Genomic DNA, 16,832 nt, shown 5'->3' on the forward strand with positions numbered 1-16,832 from the left:
TAACATAATAATGTCATTTACGCGATTTGAGTCAGGATGCGGGTCAGGATCTGGGTACGGGGCAACCTGGGTGTACCCAAGACCACCTCTGGAACTTTTCATTTCATTAAATAAAGATTACAAGAGGTTAAGGGCATGTTTGATTTCCTAGTTTAGTCCTAAATAGATTAGTAATCTAGTCTAATAGTGGTGATTGGTATTTTTTTAAAACACTTATCGGCCCTACACTAATAGAAGGCCCGTCCTTTTTCTCCTGTAGCCTTTAGGGTAATTAATCCTTCAACCCATATCCGATTATTTGACTTGAAATGAACAGTATTAATTACTTAATCACATTTTCTCACTTTTGCCCTCATTTTCGATATCTACATCTGTTCATTCATATTTTTTTTTCCAGAAGCGCCGATTCACGATTCCTTCTTTGTGTGGAGAACGAAACCATTGATCGTCGTCGAAGCTCCGATTCGCAAGATTGTTGCACCCCTCTCGCATTCCAAACACGATTCAAGGTTGTATATTTCTCGTCGAGAAATACTGGTCGTCGGGACGCGTCCGCTAGGGTTTTAAATCTGCCCCTAATTTATATTCAAGGTTAATTTATGTCTCCACTTTGGTTTTCTTGTTGATGGTGCGTGTTTGTGTGTGTGTTTGGTGGGAAAGTGAGAAGAAGAGGTTAATAAAATTGTGACTAAAGAGTTGAACAGATTGTTGTGTGTTCTTACCAGTTTTATTTGAATCAAAACTAGAAAAAAGTCAGATGATGTTTCATTTTCCTTTCTTTTTCTATTTATTTGTCTCATCATAAGCTCATTCTTCTCTCTTTGTTTCACTATTAATTTTGAATTGATTTTTTCAATTTCATCAATTGAAAAGGGTGTTTTTATTGGTTTTGAATCATGGTATATATTATTCTTTCAATTCTTTAGATATATACATGGTGTATAAGTGAGTTTTGAACTATACTGTTGATATGATTAATTTGTTCACGGTGTTTTATATCATGTATGAAATTTGGTTTTATATCCATGGGAAATAATGCATAAGAGGTTGAATTTAAATGATGAAAGTAAATTTTGTTTTGTGATTTTTTTTTATTTTTTTGTTTTTGCTGTCATTACTTTGATATCAATTTTTTGGTGTGATACAATGCACTGCTTATGAGAATTATCTGCTATTATTGGCATTGCTTCCTATAGCTAAGAGTATATTATTTTACTTCCAATTATATGCAGAATTTTGTATACCTATCCATCCACAGTAGCCAATGACGCGCACTCCTAGAGATGTTGAAGCTGTCCTATTGATACAGGAGACAATGCATGCGTTTTTGATGCAAATGATATGTGTAATTGCAATTCTAACTAGATTGAACTATCGAAAGAGAAAGCGTAGTAATATAGCTAATACATATTCTTTGATCCAAAGAATACCCGACCAAATTAAGCACTTGAACAGAATGGTAGGACTTACTGACATTGATTGCATGGCAAATCTTCGCATGGATCGAAACACTTTCGGTAGATTATGTCTTTTATTGCGACAGTTAGGGGGTTTGACTGATGGGAGATTTGTTAGTGTAGAAGAGCAAGTCGCAATGTTTATATCTATTTTGGCACATCACCAGAAAAATAGAATAATTGGGTTTAATTTCTCGCGGTCCAGCCAAACAATATCCCATTACCTAGCTCCATGTTGTTTTAAAAGGTATTTTGAAATTACATGGGATATTCTTGGCCAAACCACAGCCTGTCCCAGAAGACAGCAATGACCCAAGATGGAAGTGGTTTAAGGTATCTCGTTCTAATGTTCTTTAATAGTTATGTTTAGTTTAATGTAGGCTAAATTGACTCTGTCTCTTGTTGTGTATAGGGTTGCTTAGGAGCATTGGATGGCACATACATTAATATTGTAGTGCCAAACGTAGACAAGCCGAGGTATAGGTCAAGAAAGGGTACCATTTGTACGAATACACTAGCCGTATGTGACAGAAATATGAAGTTTGTTTACATATTAACTGGTTGGGAGGGATCAGCTGCTGACTCTCGGGTTTTAAGAGATGCTGTCAACCGAGTGCACGGACTCAAAGTTCCAAGAGGTATATATACTTATGTAAATTGTTAATTAACGCATCTTTGTTATCATTTGTAGAGGACATATACGCTAACTAGGCCTTATGGTGTGTTTGTGTTTGTTATTCTTTAGGAAATTACTATTTATGTGATAACGGTTACGCGAATAGCGAAGGGTTTTTGTCTCCATACAAAGGTGTTAGGTATCACCTTAAGGAGTGGGGTCCTGAATCTGTGAGACCTCAAAACGCCAAGGAAATGTTCAATATGAGGCACACTAAAGCTAGAAATGTGATTGAGCGTGCATTCGGACTCATGAAGATGCGATGGGCGATACTTCGGAGTGCGTCGTATTATCCTGTCCATGTTCATAATAGGCTGGTTATGTGTTGTTTTCTACTACACAATTTCATTCGTTCAGAAATGGTGCATGATCCACTTGAAGCGCTGGTTGATAGACAGCCTGGTGCAGATGCCTATGAAGAGCATGGAGACGAAGATGATGGTTTTGTTGATGCTATTCAAACGTCTCCCCAGTGGAATCGCGCTAGAGATGCAATCGTTGAAGCAATGTGGAATGAGACTTGATCAGCTTTAAGGAGACATTAGTACTATATTGTGCTTAGTTTATGCATAATAAGGTGTGTTTGTGTTGTCATAAGTGAACAAGTGGATTAGCTGGATTCTATATTTTGCAAACATGTGTTTAGCTGGATTCTAACTTATTTACCTTTTGCCCATGTTTTTTGGTGGCTGCAATTATGTGATTGTGATTATTGGCCTTGTTTAAAGCTTTGTTTCCAATTGTATAATTTATTTTTGGCTGATTTAAGAGCTCAATGAATAAATCAACAGGAGCTCAATTATTTATTTATTTTTTTGGCTGATTTGTCAAGCTTCCTGTTTTAGTCAAAAACCAGCAGGGGCTATCACTTCTCTATCTTTCAAAAACCTGCTGTCATGCATTGCAATTATCCATTTCAAGTAACTTGGTTGAAAAGAGTGTGTTTTGTCATTTCTACGCAGTGAACTTGATAAAACAAGTGCTAAGACTTGTCATTCTACTGTCTGATATGAAATGTCTATGGAATATCACCCTGTTACAAAATACCTTCTATAAAAGCAACAATAATGGTTCTCTACTAATTACAACACACTCATTTCCATTCTCATCCCTCAATGTCTCTCTCTAAGATTAAACCACAAAAGGAGTTCTTCTATGGCTCTAAGTGGAGCCGTGAAATGGATAGCGTCCTCTTGGCAAGCCTAGCTCGGCAAAGAAATATTTATCAATGGAAATCATCAAACATCCCTGCTGAAGCCATGACTTACGTGTGTTTTGATGTAAATGAAATGTTTCCAGGGATACTCCGATGGGGCGAAGTTTATGTGTGCAAAGACCACTTGCTATCACGTTATAAGACGTTCATTGAGATTTTGAAAGTCCCAGGAACACAATGGGATATTCATCAGCACTGCATTCACGCCGCCGACATTGTCTGGAAGCAAATATTCAGGGTTAGTATTTTAACATAAATGCTTTTGCTCATTTGCCTACTTTGAAATAATAGTTTACAGTTGCTTAACGATTTGTAGGGAAACTCCTTCGCGAAGGTATACTACTATAATGATGAGCCCGAGTTTGACAAGTTAGCGAGAGTATTTGGAGATGATGAAATAAAGGCGGAGAGTGGGAAAACAGTGATAATTATAAGCGACACGACACAAGTCGTAGTGGAAAATCAGGAAAACAACGCTAACGTCTCAGACGATGAAGAGGTGATGTCGCCGGACGTTGGCAAAGCACGTCGGAGATTGTTCAATGATATGGGTCAGATGCAGGATGTGCAGTCCACAAATAAAGGTGACGAAACACTTCCACTGATAAATGCTTTCCCGATGCCAAATGCGCGGAAAACGGCAGGCTCTAGCTCGTGCATCGTCTAGCCCTAGCATATGGTGGAAGAACAGATCCCTGTAGAGGGTTAACAATGTGGTGCTGCACGTGTGTCTTGATGTTGCTCATCTGCCTTGTTTAAAACTAAGCTTTGTTGTAGGCCTTTTAAATTCATATGTTAGATTGCGTGCGTGTCTGTAGTTGTTAGATTGCCTGTGTGTCTGCATTTATCCCTTTCTTGTTGTTGCCCTTATGGCATGATGATTTGTAGTTCTTGTTGGCTTTATTTTAATCTTTTGTTGGTAAGCTTGAAGCATTTCTTAATTAATTTGCATGCTATGCTTAGATCTGTTCGACAAAACCCCCCACCAATCTGTCTTGAACTAACCTGCAAATTCTTAAATCCACCAATAAACCTGTCAACAACACAGCCACACAATTCTTAAACAATCCTTAAATCACAGTCAAGATTCACCATGCATTCCAAAATAAATGCTTAAACAAGTACATTAGATAGACATAACTAACTTCAAGCAAAAGGTTCATCAGCCTACAAGATTACTTAATTACATAATTCCCTGCTTGAACCATAGGGGAATTCTAGAACTGAATATAAGGATTACATAATTGTCTTCCATGCTGTAAAAAAACAAGCACATATCTAGTTACAAAATCAAAAGTTTAAACCAAAAACTTCAAGCTCGTCTGCCCTTCTTCAGTCATTACAATCCAAGCAACTTCTCTATCTTTTTCTAAGAAGACGATACACATAGCTTTCCCGAGAACTTTCTGGTAAGCTCCTGAACATCTCAAGGCACGACACTTTCTCGTTTAACATTTCGCAGACATCAAACTTTTCATCTTCGGAGATACCTTGCATGTTACTCAGGCATTCGAACGCATCCTTCCTCGCCTTTGCTAAGTCATGATCGTAGCCAATTCTACTGCACATCATGTCCATTCTAGATGCTGTTTCACGGCCAATATCACCTATAAGTGCGTACAGATTTTCGAGGCCATCTCCTGATTTGCGTTTCTTGCTTTTAGACTTACAAACTTGCTCAGCTTGTTGGCCTATAGAACTATTTTCACCATTTTCTGTTTCAACTTGCTCATCCAATGCTCTGAATTCGCTATCTATTCCATCTTCTTCCAAGTTGTCGTCACGTGGCAACTTACCGAGAGCATCGAAAATGTCCTCAGCAGACTGGCCAGTTGCCCTGTCTTTCCCAAAAATCTCTTTCCAATCATCCAGATAAGGCCAAGGCTTATAGCGCATGTTCCTCGCATTATTATCCTTCTGCCAACAAAACCATGTATACACAAAATTTAAGGAGTCTCATTCCCAAAATAATTATGTTAATAAAAATAAAGAGAGCATACTCAACAATACCAACATAAACTATATACTGGGAAAATAAACTTGAACAATAATATCTAACCATGACAGCTATAGAAACTCATGAATCTAAATCATAAGATTAACTTCTTTGCCTTTTTCTCATGTGATGATTACCTTTAGAACTTCATCCCATTGATGATTATCAATATCAATCATGAATGTTCCTTTCAGATTGAACCCAACTCCACTTGGCTTCAAGATTTCGATTAGAGAATTGTAATTTTTCTTCCACGTACACAGCTTAGAATTGATATGAGGTGTTCCTTTTAGGTCCGTCCCAGGAAACTCTCTTTTCATCGTGTCTTCAAGCTTCTTAAGATACCCACCTCGAAACCCATTGTCTGATTTCCATCCTTGAGCTACCAGTTCTTTAAGCGCTGCAATAAGGATGTCTTCCTCGCGTGGGGACCAAATACGTCTGGTCTTATCGGTTTTGTTAGCCTTGCCTCCATCTCCGCCACTAGCTGTATCCAAATCTCACGAAAATGCGCAGCACAAGTATTAGATAATCTACAAATATATGATTTTTCTAAAAATTAAAAAGCTACATCAACGAATGAACGATTTTTTGTACTAGACCACAATGTTAGGGTAAAACTGATAAATTTGACAAAGTACAGAATCGATCGTTTCACTTAACAAATCGAGGTCAATTAGCATGAACAAGTGATAAATGGACGATTATTATGAAGCAAAAATATCGTAAAGGAAATCTACATACCTTCTTGGGTAGAACTCATGTCGAACGAAATCGAGAGCACCGGTGCCAAATTTCCAGAGGAGAGTAGTAGGGATGTGAGCGATTTTGGTAAACTTCAACAATTTCGCTGCTTGAAAATGGGGTCACGCAGAGATTAGAGCCATAGCTTGAGGAAGATGGAGAAATTGGGAAAACCCGCCAAAATTTTCATCTGCGTGAATCTGCGATGATTTGGTAAATGGAAAGGTGATTTGATAAGTGATAGGCACTCTTGTAATTTTTTATTTTATTAAGGGCATTTTTGTAAAACTGTATATTAGTCTTCAGGTTAAACAAGGAAACCAAATTGTGCGTGTGTGTTATCTAAGTTTTTAATATTACATATCAATCACCTAAAATATAATACTAATCTACTAGAGCCATACTAATTATCTCAAGTTTAATTAACTAAAGTTAATTTGAAATGGAAATCAAACTAGCCCTAAGGCTTTCTTGACAATATCTACAGTAGAATGCCCTAATCTATTGTATCAAACATCAAGATTAAGAGAGAAAGATGACTGGAAAAAGCCAGTTGTGGGCATGTAAAAATCTTAAAACAAGACAATTGGAGAAAACATTTGGGTTATGGAGATTGAACTGATAGAGGCCTCCTTCAAGAGAACCTCGGAGAATAGCATTGGTAGCCTGATTCTTCACAAGACAAAAGTTCTGGTGAAACTCAAAGAAAACTTTATTGTCTTTGGCAAACTGAGACATACTAAGAACATTCTTTCTAATATAAGGAACATGGAGTAAATTATTCAAGATGAAAGTCTTTGATGAAGTAGGAGTGAAGATTGTTAAACATAAGAGGAAAATGGACAGAGACTAATAGGAGAAAAGATACAAGAAAGATAGAAAGTGATTTATGTTTTCATTACTCAAATCAGATCACAACCACATCAATTTATACAAAGTAGCTATCTAAATAAACTAACAAAAGAAGTTAATGGAAGCTTCCTAATCGGTTTTAACTAACTAGCAACAACCTAACTACTTGCTGACTCAGCAAGAATACAATTAAAATTAAATACTTTAACATGCTCGAAAAAATGTTTGCCCAATAGCGCAAGAGGCTACCCATTATCACAAAGAGGCTCGAGGTGTAAAGAGGGCTCAGCCAAAGGTTTAGTAAAATGATCAGCAACTTGTACCAGAGTTGCTGGTACATGCCCGACTTCAATGAACTGATCTTGGACATTCTCCCTTACAAAATGGACGTCTACCTCTATGTGCTTGGTCCTAGCGTGGAAAATCGGATTTGAGGCTAGTGCCACGTGTGACGCCCGGGGACGAAGTGCGGAGTGATCGCCGGTGCAAAGAGGCACGGATAATGAGCGGCTCCGATTAAGACTTTCAAGCGGAAGGGCGCAGGGAGGAACTGAAATACACTCGAACGAGAGGGATTCCGATAATATATTTGAATGGGACGACATATTCAAGGAAAGCTTAAAGGATTTTATTGAGCTACTCATATCAACAAGATGCATCTTCTTTTCTAGTGCTCATGTGGAAGAAACTCCAAGGTTAAATGTGCTTGGCTTAGAGCAATTCCAAGATGGGTGACCCCCCTGTGAATTTTTCTCCCATGTTGGTCTGTGGGGACACCCGTCAAGTCTGGAGTCGGGCTGTTACACCACGACACTAGAATTATCACACCACAACTTGTGGGGAGAAGAAACTGGGAGATGTAATTCCTGACATAAAGAGTAAAGCCACATTAGCTCAGCTGTGGCATATGCAAGAGCCCTATACTCAGATTTTGTGCTGCTACGTAACACCACTGATTGCTTCTTAGAACTCCAAGTGATCACGTTGTCACCATAATAAACACAATACCCGCCAGTGGAGCGTCTATCATCGACACAGCTTGCATAGTTCGCATCTGCAAAACCAACTAACTGGGTAGAAGTAGAAGGTGAAAAATTGAGGGCCATAAAAGTGGTGCCTTTGAGATAGCGAAGAACCCTTTTGCAAGCTTGCCAATGGAGAAAAGTGGGATGATGGAGAAACTGACTGAGCTTATTAACAACATAAGCAGTATCTAGTCTAGTGTGAGTGAGGTACTGAAGAGCACCAACTATGCTGCGGTACAGAGAAGGATCGGAAAAGAACTCATCTCATTCCCTATACAATTTTGTGGCAGGAGTCATAGGGGTAGAGCAGGGATGACAGAAGCTCATGTTAGTTTTCTCAAGCAACTCCTTCAAGTATTTGGATTGACATAAAGCATAAGATGACCGAGACTTAGTAACTTATATACCCAAGAAATAATGTACCTCGCCAAGAGAATTAAGAGCAAACTGTTGGTTGAGCAGATCGATAATGTGCAAGACTTCATCATGATTATCTCCAGTGATGAGAATATCATCAACATAGATCAAGATAAGAAGCAAGACATCACTATCTTTTCTGAAGAACAAAGAGAAATCTGATACAGACCGTTGAAAACCAATAGAATACAGATAGGATCTAAGTTTGTCATACCATGCTCTAGGAGCTTGCCTCAAACAGTATAGAGACTTTTGGAGCTTACATACATAATGGGAATGAGCTGGATCATCAAATCCTTTGGACCTATATATTATCTGCAAGATCTCCATTAAGAAACGCATTATTAATATCAAGTTGTTGTATAACCCATCCTTTGGAAGCAGTGACAAACATGGTTTTCATACCTCAATTCCACATGATTTGTTGTCATTTCCCTTCATATTTTGCTTGCCAATGCGTGTTTGTACCATAATGTTGAGTTTTATGAAGATTTGATGTCTTGGTGTAGTTTTGGAGTAATTTCAGGAAAAATCAAGGATTAATTGGAGGATTTTGAAGATATGAGATTGAAGTACGTCTCGAGAGGAATCCGTGAGCGCAAACAGCGACCAAATCCGAGTCCAGACGAGGGAGAACGGAGCAAAACAAGCGGACTGCGCAAAACGCCCAGTACGCCGCGGTCACCACCCGCGGCCGCGGGGTGGGACCGCGGGTCAGCTGCCCCCGACTCCAGTAGACGCCCGCGGTCACCAACCGCGACTGCGGGTCCCCTGAGCATCCCCCACGTTTGAAGGCCGCGGACGCGGGCCGTGACCGCGGGAAAAGGGTGGGGCTTTCCCCAAGTGGGCCCCAGACGTGATTTTGAGCTCTAAAACCCCATTTCCCCCCCAAGTGGGCCTCAGGGGACCCGCGGTCCCACCCCGCGGCCGCGGGAGGTTGAGAGTTGGGTAAGGGCTTGTTGATCTTTTGTGCTCTTGGGAGTTATAGGTTAGAAATTGACCGGGGACGACAATTATGACCCGTAATCTACTGTTTTAGTCGTCCGGGAGAGGGCTAAAACTAGTGGGGAGATCGCCCTAGATAAGTAGGCCATATCAAGATTAATATTGCTTTAGATTGAAGTTCATTACGATCCATCGAAATCTAGTCCCTAAGATAACTTTCCTTCGAGTAATTCCCCAATTTATTAACTAAGTTTATCTTGTTGTTATTTTATTTACTTGCTTTATTTAGCTTTGTTTTAGTGCTCAACACCTCTTCATCTTTGGTTGTCTAAATAGATTGAAAACAACTCATTAATAATATTTAGAAGTTTAAATTCACCAATCCTTGTGGAATACGACCTTGCTTCCCTATATTGCAACTACACCGTGCACTTGTGGCGTAGCGAAAATAATAGCGAACAAGCAGCTAGAGCAAACATAAGCCTAATAGTGGATGATTTGATAACTGGACTGAGAACCTCAACAAATCAACACCAGCAAGCCGTTCAAAGCCTCGAGCCACTAATCTAACTTTCAATTTATGAAGCTCGCCATCAGATAGAGTTTTAACCCTAAAACCCCACTTATTGTTGATTACCTTATACAAAGAAGATGGTGGAATAAGAATCCAAGTGCCTTTGATGTTGAGAGCTTAAAGCTCTTTTTCCATGGCTGAGCACCAACCAAGATGAGCTAGAGCTTCATCATCTGACTTAGGAATGGAGGGTAGTTTAGATGCAGAGCCAGAAACAATATGTTGAACAATATATACCTCATTTTGTTGTATAGCAAAGCACCCAATCGGACCAGAGGTAGGAGCAGAACTATCCTGCTGCACAATGAAACTCTTGGGCTTGAAAATGCCACATTTGGATCTGGTAACCATGGTGTGAATATTAGTTTGAGGAGGTGGTGGGGGAAAGGGTGATGGGGATGGTGATGCTGGAGATGTTGGCAGATGAGGAATTTGGTGAGGTGGTGGGGAGTGGGAAGGATATAGGGAGGGTGATGGATGAGGAATTTGGTGAGGTGGTGGGAAGTGGGAAGGATATAGGGAGGGTGATGGATGAGGGCTGGTAGAAATTTGAGTTTGTGAAGAGGAGGACAATGAGGGATGAGGGCTGGAAGAACTTTGATCAGAGAGAGTCTGTGAGGAAGAGAAAGATGATGAAGATTTTTAGGGAAGAGGCTGATCAGGGAGAGACAGAATAGGTAGAGAGTGAACAGGAGTAAGTGAGGACTGTGGTGCTGCAGGTAGAGTGATGGAAAACATAGAAGTATATGGAAACTCAAGCTCATTGAAGTGTACTGTATCAGTAATATATAATCTTTGAAAAGAACTAAGACACTTATACCCTTTATGACTCTCACTATAACCCAGAAACAAACACTTAGAGGATCTATATTGCAGCTTATGTTGATTATATGGCTTTAAATATGGAAAGCATGCACAACTAAAAACTTTGAGCCACTTGTAGTTGGGAACCTGGTGAAAAAGGACTTGAAAAGGGGATTTATTGGAAAGAGAAGGGGTGGGCAATCTATTTATAAGGTAAATGGCAAGGTTAAGCCCATGTCTATTACATGTTGATGTTTTCTCTCTACACGACCATTCTGAGCATGCACATATGGACATGTATGCTAAAAGTGTATGCCTAGAGAGGTGAGATATTGTGATAATGGTGTGAACTCTCCCCCCAATCAGTTTGAAAGGATTTGACGATAATGGAAAACTGACATTTGATCATTTGAAGAAAGTTTTTGACGGCAGTGATGGTTTGAGACTTTAAGGTTAAAGGGTAAATCCAAGTATACCATGTAAAGTCATCAACAAAGATTATATAATATTGATAACCAACAGAGGTAGGTGTGGAGGCAGGACCCCAAAGGTCTGAGTACACTAGGTCAAAAGCAGCTGTGGTTTTAATAGGTTGTGTGACATGAGATTTTTTATGCAGTTTTCCTACTTAGCATGCTTCACAAAAACTAAGATTATTTGATTGAAAAGGAAGTTTAAGATGAGTACAAACTGTAGCCATTACATTTGGTCCAGGATAACCAAGAGACCTATGCAAAACATCTAAAGTGGTACATATTCCAGCAAATTTGAAAGTGGTTACATGTGAGTCTGTACTGGTAGATTTATTACAAGCAAAACTAGAAGGAAGACTAACGATGAGAGCTGGATGATGATGAGGAAACATTACTGTTGTAAAGTGAAGACAGATCGAGCTGGTAAAGGCCTTTAGACAGAACTCCCTTCAGTAGGACTTGATAAGTCTTGAAGTCCTTAACAAAACAAGAGTTGTGAGTGAACTCAATGAAAACATTATTGTCTTTGGTAAATTGAGAGATACTAAGGAGAGTTTTGGTGATTTGAGGAACATAAAAAATGTTATTAAGAAGCAAAGAGTGATTGACAGATAAAGGTATAGAGTTGGAGCCAGTGGAAGATATAGATAGAGAGTTACCATTTCCAACTATGAGACTTTCAGAGCCACAATAGTCAAGTTCTGTAGATCATTAGTGATATGAGTCGTTGACAAACATGGTTTTCGTACCTCAATTCCACATGATTTGTTGCCATTTCCCTTCATATTTTGCTTGCCAATGCTTGTTTGTACCCTAATGTTGAGTTTTATGAAGTTTTGATTCCTTGGTGTAGTTTTGGAGTGATTTCAGGAAACATCAAGGATTAATTGGAGGATTTTGAATACATGAGATTGAACTACGCCTCGAGAGGAATCCGTGAGCGCAAACGGCGATAAAATCCAAGTCCGGACGAGGGAGAACGGAGCAAAACAAGTGGACTGCGCATAGAGCCCGGTACCCCGCGGTCACGGGCCCGACCGCGGGCCTCTACTCCAAAATCGTCCAGAACGCCAGACGGCACCCGCGGTCTGGGCCGCGGCCGCGGGCCCCCTCCAAAAGCTCTCCCACGGTCCTGTACCGTGGTCACGGCCGTGACCGCGATCAAAAGGCGGAATTGTGCGTTTTTGTGGGCCCAGACGGGATTTTTAGCCCCAAAACTCCTTTTCCCCCATCTTTTCTCAGACCATTCACATTCACACCCAATTTCATCTTCCCCAACACTCCAATTCCAAACCCTAGCCTCCATTTCTACCATTTTCTCTCTTCCACACATTAGAACAACACCAAAATCAAATAAGAAGGGGAAGACTTGGAAAAGAGCTCATCAAGACCACATGATTGGAGATCAAGATTATAGGATTTGTCTATGAATCTCTATCTCTCTATATCTTTATTTATGTTTTCTTATGACTTGAGATTTGCTTTTATTATGAATATGCTTGGCTAAAATCTCTTATCTTAGGGATTAGATTAGATGGATTTGTAATGGATTGATTTATTTGTTTAATATATATCTTGATTGTGCTTATTGTTATTTTTTCAAGCCCTAGATTTATCTCTTGTATGATTGGTTGGCCACCTTTTGTGCATTTTTAATTTGTGATTTGAATCGGGAGAGGATAATTACAATAGATTAGGAGCTTGAAACATATCATCTCAATAAACCGGGAGGTTGAGAGTTGGGTGAGGGCTTGTTGATCTTTTGTGCTCTTGGGAGTTATATGTTATAAATTGACCGGGGACGGCAATTATGACCCGTAATCTACTGTTTTAGTCGTCCGGGAGGGGGCTAGAACTAGTGGGGAGATCGCCCTAGATAAGTAGGCCATATCAAGATTAATATTGCTTTAGATTGAAATTCATTACTATCCATCGAAATCTAGTCCCTAGGATAACTTTCATTCGAGTCATTCCCCAATTTATTAATTAAGTTTATTTTGTTGTTATTTTATTTACTTGCTTTATTTAGCTTTGTTTTAGTTATTAACACCTCTTGAACTTTGGTTGTCTAAATAGATTGAAAACAACTTATTAATAATATTTAGAAGTTTAAATTCATCAATCCTTGTGGAATACGACTTTGCTTCCCTTATATTGCAACTACACCGTATACTTGCGGCGTGGTGAAAATAATAGCGAACAAGTTTTTGGCGCCGTTGCCGGGGATTGGCTGAATTTTTACTTTTGTTATTATGAAAAGTTGTTTTTGTCTAATTTAGATTTTTTTTATATTAGTTTATTTATATGTTTATAGCTCCACTGTCCACATACCAAGAAGGATCAACTGCAGACTAAGTTACCATGACACGGGTACGGGTATCGGACTCGGGTCCGGATCCGAGTTTTCGATACTTATAGATACGGGGACACCGTCCTAACTTTGGACACGGGTGTGGGGATACGGCAAATAGAAATATATATATATATATATATATATATATATATATATATATATAAATTGTAAAGTGAGGATGAGTGAAAAGTTTAAAATTAATAAATATATAATTAAATTTGAAGTAATGATTGTAAGTTTGTAACTCTCGAAATTGAAAAGTTTTGCGGCTGTCCGGGGTAGTAAGTTAGTGGTCGTCGTTTCCACCAAATAATTCCTGCAGAATTATCAAAAACTAATTAGTATAATGATAAACATGGTCGATCCCACAGAGAGCAGGTAAAATCATTCAATTCCCTATAATCTATATTTTTGGTGATGCCACCACGCCTTAACTTGGGAGAAAATATTAATTAAACTAAGAAAACAAAATTAATCAAATAAAAGACTCTAGAAAAATATCAATAGAAAGGTAATTCGGCTCAAATAAATCCACACTAATTCAAAGCTCTGATCATCGATGCAATAATTAATTAACCCCTATTAACCAACTAGTTATAGGATACCGTAATACGCACTGACATACCCCAATTCCTACTTACTGTGTCGATAGACAGCTAGATACGCTAGTCCTGCCTATTTTTCTTATTAAAATATAACCTAGCTGGATACGCCAGTATTAGATTTAATATTCTAATAGCATTAAGATGAAGGAACCCAATTTATATCAATTATCCTAGATACGCTAGTAATAATTAATATACCAATTAATTCCTACTACGAACACGGTAGTTTTATCACTAATCAGCCATATTCCAACAATTACGGATTGGCAGGAACTAATTGACTGTAATCCAATTAAACCTAAGTTGGCTAGACTTAAATAAAATCGGAATTATCTTTAAACGCTAGGAATTAATCGGAATCAATAGGAGCCAATTATAAAACCAATTAGGTCTCACAAATTAATAAATTGGTGCTTCATTATTCTCGCCGAATTAAAAGTTTAGCTATTCATAATTAAATTAACAACAATCAAAGAAATAAAAGCAAGCATGAAAATAATCAAATACGATAAACAAATAAATTGCAAATTAAAAAAAAAAACTAATGAAAATAAACTAGGCGATTGAATTAAAATTGAAATAGTATAACCACAAGTCTTCTGCCACCTAAAGGATCCAGCCGCAATTCTCCCAAATTCAAAGCTAGAAAAGTAATAAAACCTAACTAAACTTCATGCAAAAATTAAACGTGCTGAGCAATCATTAAGGGAATAAGAGTTGTCTTCTAAACAAAGTCAAACTAGTTATCTCTAATCTCAAAAGTTGCGGCTCCTTAAAGAAAAGAGTCCTAACTAAATAAAACACAAGGGATCAAAACCCCTAAGTGGCCGAACACCCCCAATTAACGAAACCCGGGATCAAAACCCCTAAGTGGCCGAACACCCCCAATTAACATGGGTTTCGGCCCCTTTCAAAAACTTAAGCCCAAAAATTAATCATAAGAGTATTTGGCTTAATTAAATTACAAAATAATTAGCTCCAAAGCCAAATCTCTAAATTCCTCCAAAAATCACCAACTTCTTCAACAATTTCTCGACTTTCAATATTTCTTCCATCTTCAAGCTTTCTTCTCCATCCATACAATCCCTACGCCAAAAGTGCAAATAACGGGTAATATCCGAGCAAAACCAATGGAAATTAACAAGGCAAAAGATAACTAATTCGCACACATCAATTAGTAACTCCAAATTGATAGTAATACATTTTAAATCCTAAAATTAATAGTAGAAAATGAAAAGTCTTATAAATTTAAAACTCCTAATTGTGGCTGTTAAGATTGTGGCTGTTACCGTAGTGGCTGTTACTTTAATTAAATTAGTGAATTCAAAGAGTCAAAAGTTGCAGCTAAAAGTGCTGTAAAATACAAATTGTGGCTGTTAAAACACAGCAAGAAACCTTGGGCCAAAAATGTCGTGTCCGAAATGAAAGTCACGAGTCGAACAAGTATCCAGTGTCCTACTACGTGTCGTGTCGTGTCAACACGGATACCTTGGCCCAAATGTCGTGTCTGAGTAACACAGACTGCAGATAGATCCTGAGAAGCAACAACATCAACAGAAGTTATAGGAGGTGACTGTTGCACATCAGAGAAAAAAGCTTGGGGTGTTGTGTTATCTGTAAAATTTATTTCAAAGCGCTTGAAGCGCTTGAGAGCAACGTGACCAGAGCGACCACATAATTGACACATAATGCTCTTGGTGGAAGGTATAGAGCGATTGAAACCTCCACGAGGGGGAAAAATACCTCTTCCTTGACCACGATAGGCAAAATTTGTAGATAACTCAAAACCAGAGAGAATTTTGTTGCTGAAGTCTGAGTTCATAGGCTTGGAATGAGTATTGAATTTCCTACAAATTCTGAGTATCACTTTGATTCATAATGTTGACAACCAGAGCTTCATACTCTGGTCCAAATCCAGAGATAATATACATCACAAGCTCATCATCATTGATGAGTTGACCAACTGCAGATAGTTGATCGGCATAACTGCGCATTTTTAGAAAGAATTCTTCAACACTAATTGAGCATTTCTTCGTGGTCTAGAGAAGAAGACGCAACTGCATGATACGAACCTTAGATTGCGACATGAAGAGTCGCTCAAGAACAGACCAGAATTCACGTGAGGAGGTGCATCGGACAACATGTCCGAGCATAAATTCGGTGACGGATGATAACATCCAGCCGAGGAGGAATTGATCTCAGCGAAGCCACGCTGAGTGAGCTGTATTTTGTGGAGGAACATTGGTGGAAGTAGTCGAATGTAAAGGCGGCGGCGGTGCAACCGTAGGAGCAATGAACTCATAAGAGGAAAAATTGGAGTAATCAAGTTTGAGAATTTGTGGAAAGTGTGGAAGATTGACGATGGTGGACGAATTCTCCATGAAAGTGCAGAACGAGAGTAGGAAAGGTGAGAGAGATTGGAGCGGAAGCAGGGATCGAAGATGATGAACCTAGACTAATTTTTGACGTATGATACCATGTTAAACATAAGAGAAAAAGGGATAGAGACTAATAGGAGAAATTAAAAGAAACAAGAAAGAGAGAAATTGATTTATGTTTTCATTGCTCAAATCAGATCACAAACACAACAATATTATACAAAGTTGCTATCTAACAAACTAACATAATAAATTAATGGAAGCTTCCTAGTTAATCGGTTTTAACTAACTAGCAACAGCCTAACTACTTGCTGACT

At 38.7% G+C, this 16,832-nt stretch overlaps 3 protein-coding genes across 3 annotated transcripts; 1 reads left to right on the forward strand and 2 right to left on the reverse strand.

The window, feature by feature from the left end:
* Positions 1 to 1,691: 1,691 nt before the first annotated feature.
* LOC130990455 (uncharacterized) lies at positions 1,692 to 2,657 on the forward strand. The gene is made up of 3 exons (XM_057914689.1): positions 1,692 to 1,790; positions 1,870 to 2,095; positions 2,203 to 2,657. Exons 2-3 carry the CDS (start codon positions 1,993 to 1,995, stop codon positions 2,655 to 2,657), a joined length of 558 nt encoding a protein of 185 aa, XP_057770672.1. The 5' UTR covers positions 1,692 to 1,790; positions 1,870 to 1,992.
* A 1,891-nt stretch (positions 2,658 to 4,548) lies between these two features.
* On the reverse strand, positions 4,549 to 6,350 carry LOC130988473 (uncharacterized). Its single transcript, XM_057912334.1, has 3 exons — positions 6,090 to 6,350; positions 5,483 to 5,832; positions 4,549 to 5,266 (listed from the first exon to the last, which is right to left on the reverse strand). The coding sequence occupies exons 1-3, from the start codon at positions 6,106 to 6,108 to the stop codon at positions 4,709 to 4,711; spliced, it is 927 nt and encodes a 308-aa protein (XP_057768317.1). The 5' UTR covers positions 6,109 to 6,350; the 3' UTR covers positions 4,549 to 4,708.
* An 8,651-nt stretch (positions 6,351 to 15,001) lies between these two features.
* Positions 15,002 to 16,548, reverse strand: LOC130988474 (uncharacterized). The gene is made up of 2 exons (XM_057912335.1): positions 15,533 to 16,548; positions 15,002 to 15,223 (listed from the first exon to the last, which is right to left on the reverse strand). Exons 1-2 carry the CDS (start codon positions 15,957 to 15,959, stop codon positions 15,195 to 15,197), a joined length of 456 nt encoding a protein of 151 aa, XP_057768318.1. The 5' UTR covers positions 15,960 to 16,548; the 3' UTR covers positions 15,002 to 15,194.
* Positions 16,549 to 16,832: the final 284 nt, after the last annotated feature.

Source organism: Salvia miltiorrhiza, chromosome 6, assembly GCF_028751815.1.
Source record: "Salvia miltiorrhiza cultivar Shanhuang (shh) chromosome 6, IMPLAD_Smil_shh, whole genome shotgun sequence".
NCBI classification, from domain to species: Eukaryota; Viridiplantae; Streptophyta; class Magnoliopsida; order Lamiales; family Lamiaceae; genus Salvia; species Salvia miltiorrhiza.

Bases quoted from the DNA above. Each gene is read 5' to 3' on its own strand.
- LOC130988473 (XM_057912334.1), bottom strand. The intron at 5,267-5,482 runs GTAATCATCACA...TTTTGTTGGCAG, and splicing joins AATGGGATGAAGTTCTAAAG to AAGGATAATAATGCGAGGAA.
- LOC130988474 (XM_057912335.1), bottom strand. From the start codon at position 15,959: ATGAACTCAGACTTCAGCAACAAAATTCTCTCTGGTTTTGAGTTATCT. The intron at 15,224-15,532 runs GTTTCTTGCTGT...CTTTTGGCGTAG, and splicing joins CACGACATTTTTGGCCCAAG to GGATTGTATGGATGGAGAAG.
- LOC130990455 (XM_057914689.1), top strand. From the start codon at position 1,993: ATGAAGTTTGTTTACATATTAACTGGTTGGGAGGGATCAGCTGCTGAC. The intron at 2,096-2,202 runs GTATATATACTT...GTTATTCTTTAG, and splicing joins CGGACTCAAAGTTCCAAGAG to GAAATTACTATTTATGTGAT.